The sequence below is a fragment of the Elephantulus edwardii genome, unplaced genomic scaffold, assembly GCF_000299155.1.
Source record: "Elephantulus edwardii isolate Elephantulus edwardi_28Jun2011 unplaced genomic scaffold, EleEdw1.0 scaffold00268, whole genome shotgun sequence".
Taxonomy (NCBI): Eukaryota; Metazoa; Chordata; class Mammalia; order Macroscelidea; family Macroscelididae; genus Elephantulus; species Elephantulus edwardii.
The window spans coordinates 2756292-2760066 of record NW_006400018.1 but is presented as its reverse complement, the minus strand read 5'-3'; the positions used below and the strand labels follow the sequence as shown (position 1 = coordinate 2760066).

Genomic DNA, 3775 nt, shown 5'->3' with positions numbered 1-3775 from the left:
CCATGAGTCATGCTCGACTCAAAGACAAACAACAACAACTTAGGATTCAGAGCACAATTTTGATAGAGGCTCATTGATGGATGAAAAGACTCTGATATAGAAAAAGAACCAGGTAGACCAGGTAGTAGGTGTGAGCCAAGCGCAGCCTCTTTTGTGAGTGAGTGGATGAGGCCCAGGACCATTCTGTTACACATACAAGTGCTGTGAATCAGAACCAACTTGATAGCACCTACTAATAACAACTTGAATTTAAAAATAATAGTAAGATCTATTTTGTGAGTATAACTTGGGTTTGAACACACAAACATGAAATCATGACTTTAAAATAAATTGTTGAAAGCTTTACTGAAACGTCTCTTAACTTCACTCCCCAGATGCTTATTATACCACTGAGACTGTCAACCACTGAGGAAGAAAAACAATCAGTAACATTTGAGCTTTTTTAGTTACACTTCTCAGTTATAGGGGCTGTTATACAGAACAAGTGGATAGAAGTTTTTGCTTCCAGAAATTGAGGCATGAAAATAAGGAAATTCTGGAGAAGGGGGTCTGCAAACATGAAGAATCAAACCTAAGTGTTTTCTTCTAGCTAATCATGTATATATGTTTTGTATTCTATTGCAGAAATTTGCTAATAAAGATAACAGCAACAATTAGAATCATCTAGAGGAAATGCCAGGAGTATGAACACAAAAATCTCTATAACAGATAGTCTTATTTTAGGGGTAAGTGTGACTTCATTTTAACTAACTAAATTCAGCATAGTGCATTGTTTCAGCTCAAGACAGATATGGAAAGAAAAGATTTGGTTGCCAATTATGTTGGGTAAAAGTTTATTTAAAAAAATGTTAACTCTTCTATAGATTTTTTTAAGTCCTCTCATGTCTTCATAACCAAGTTCACATACCAACACATAAAGGGGGATTGAGGAACCTACGTAAAGAATGTTGTTGTTAATTGCTGTCGAGAAATCAAAAAAAAAGAATTAAAAAAAGGAGGGCTTATCCTGAGAAAACTATCTGTCTCTGATCTCTTTAATTACTGTACAAATATCTGTGCTCACAATTTATCTCAAGTTGCAAATACAGAGGTTGCACACAATTTATCCATTTTTCTTCATTAACAGCAAGGAATTAATATCATGTTCTTTTCACATTAGAGGGAAAGAAGCTTTTCCCATTGATTTTAATGTTTCCTCTCACTTTCCCTGCCTTATAGACCAATTGTCAAAATTTGGGGATAGGGAGTTTATAGGCCCGTTTGAGTACAGAATAAAAGCTCTGAAACTTTTCTTGAGGATCATGTACATATATATTCACAAGTCTTTGCACCCAGTTTTGGAGGAGATAGGTTTTCCTAAAGCCTAATCATTGGTTCTAGGTTAAGAAATGTTTTAAAATATAGTTTATCTTGACACATTGGCAACCTTGCTTCATTGTAGAGTTTTCTACAAGTTCCATGTAAGATCTTGAAACAGCAACTGCCAGTCATGCAGCTGCCAATCATAGGGAATTCTATTCTAGTGGCCCAGTGAGAAGAAGCTGCACTGCATTCACACCAGATCCTTCCCATTTTCCTCCCCCTGCCTCATCAAATTATGCAACCCCATGATTAATCACCCCCATTTCTAATCTTCTTAATGCAGGGTCCTGACAGATATTTCTGGGTGATACTGAAGTCCTCCCTCCTCTTTCTTTCCTCCCCTATATCTCACTTTGATGTCTACTGAGAGAAGAGGTATTACCAGCCATACCCCAGAGAAACTTTCCTTACATTGATCAGGACTATGATGAGATTATGATGTGTATTCCCCTTTAATCATTTTACAGCTATTTGGTTTATTAGACCATAGGGGGTGATTACATAGGTTCCACATTATATCGTTACATACATGGAGTTTTAGAAGAACACAGTTCAATCCATGATTATTACCTATCTTTCCTTTTAAGAATTTCAGCTCTCTGAAGGGCAAGACCAAGTCTGTTATTTGACTACATTAGTAGTCATCTGCAGCAGCCAGATTCTACAGAGGTTTGTTTTCTGATTCTGTGGCCCTTGCGCCTGGTTTTGTTTTTAGTCAAACATTCTTCTAAGTGGGATAGCACTGGTCTGTCCATTTGCTATACAGAGGTAACTCTTGGTTGCTGTGAAGCTAAACACTTTGCCACTGATGTGTCAATTGTGATAATGGTTACCCATGGTGGACAGTGTTTGGGGGAGCTCCTCAATTAAAACAAGCTTGGAAGAAGAAGTGGCATCCACTTCTGTTAATAGCTTGCCTCTGAAAACTCTATGAACTTAGAGAAATGGTGAAAGCTATACAAGTGTTTAGGTTTTTCATTTTTAGCATTGCTATGAGTCATCTATGACTCAATGGCACTTAACAACAACTAGAGGGTAGTTTTCTCTTGTCATTATCTGATATCTGGGAAGGCTAGCCAATAAAAACATTGTCAACTTTCCTATAGGATAATTGCCCAGTGCTATTACGATGAACAGCCTGCTGTTTCAAATATAACTGACTCTTCTTTGTTAAATCTCAGTCCCTTCTGGTTAAGGAAATTTTTCCAGGTTCACCAATAGAGGAAATGCATGGTTAATCATTGTGCTGTTTTATGTTTATCTTTTGCCAATGTACCTTTTAACTAACACTCATTAGAATCCTGTAATAAGTCATATGGTTTAAATACTAATAGCATTCTCTTCTCACAGATTATCCAGATTATGATTGGCATCTTTCATGTTTTCATGTGGTATTTTGTACTGACTATCTATAGTGGACAAATTAAAGGATTCTTTGGAATATATGAGCCTATAACTTACAAGGCAGGAACTTCATTATGGGGAGTTAATGTGAGTTGAATATCATTTGTATCAAGTTAGCTATTTGGTAAATCATATTCATATCAAGTAGTTGAAGGTAGGGACCAGATTATGGTCAAAGTTTTCAGAATTCTGTAACTATTAGTTAGTTATTCAAAATCAAGTGTATCCTCAACAAATCTCATTGAGTGCTATTGCAAGAGCTTTGTGTATACAGGAGTGAACACACAATAGTAATGATAGGTTTGGATTATTCCTAGGTAGCTGAAAGACCGAGAATATCAATAACTTTTGTTTTTATGTACCATCAAGTTGGAACCAACTCATAGCTAACCTTCCAGGGGGTTTTCAGAGGTAGTGAATCACCTAGGAAGACATTGCCCGTCTTTCTCCCACGGAGCAGCTGACAGGTTTGAAGTGTGTCTTTCGATTGCCAGTGCAACTCATTACAACTAAGCCACGAGTAGTTTGTTGAGGATTTTTGTGTACCATCAGATCAGGCCTGACTCGTAGATGGTTCTGAGGGGCACTTAATCACGTGGCTGTCCTTCCTGTTGAGCAGCTGGCAGATTTGAACTGCATGCCTTTGAATTGATAGGACAGTTCCTTACCACTAAGCCACCAGATCTCCTTAATATAACTATTGTTGTTGTTGTTGTTATGTGCCGTCGAGTCGTTTCTGACTCATAGCGACCCTATGCACAACAGCCCTAAACCCTTGCTCTATCCTGTACCAACCGCACCGCCTCTGACATACCCATCCCGATTACCCCAGTCACTGAATCAATCCATCTCATAGAGGGTCTTCCCCTCCTGCGTTGTCCCTCAACCCTCCCAAGCATGGTGTCCCTCTCCAAGGAAACATGTCCAAAGTATGTCAAACAAAGCCCCAGAAACCTTGCCTCCAAGGAGTAGCTTGGTTTAATCCTCTCCAAGATAAATGTGTTTGTTT

The 3775-nt window shown here is 38.2% G+C and overlaps 1 protein-coding gene across 1 annotated transcript in view; it reads left to right on the top strand.

Moving 5' to 3' along the window:
• The first annotated feature begins 2724 nt into the window (after positions 1 to 2724).
• MS4A13 (membrane-spanning 4-domains, subfamily A, member 13) overlaps positions 2725 to 3775 on the top strand; it is a 49590-nt gene continuing 48539 nt past the window's right edge. The window contains exon 1 of the mRNA XM_006899899.1: positions 2725 to 2853. Within this exon, the coding sequence (XP_006899961.1) occupies positions 2725 to 2853 (129 nt within the window). The remainder of the gene's footprint in view (positions 2854 to 3775) is intronic.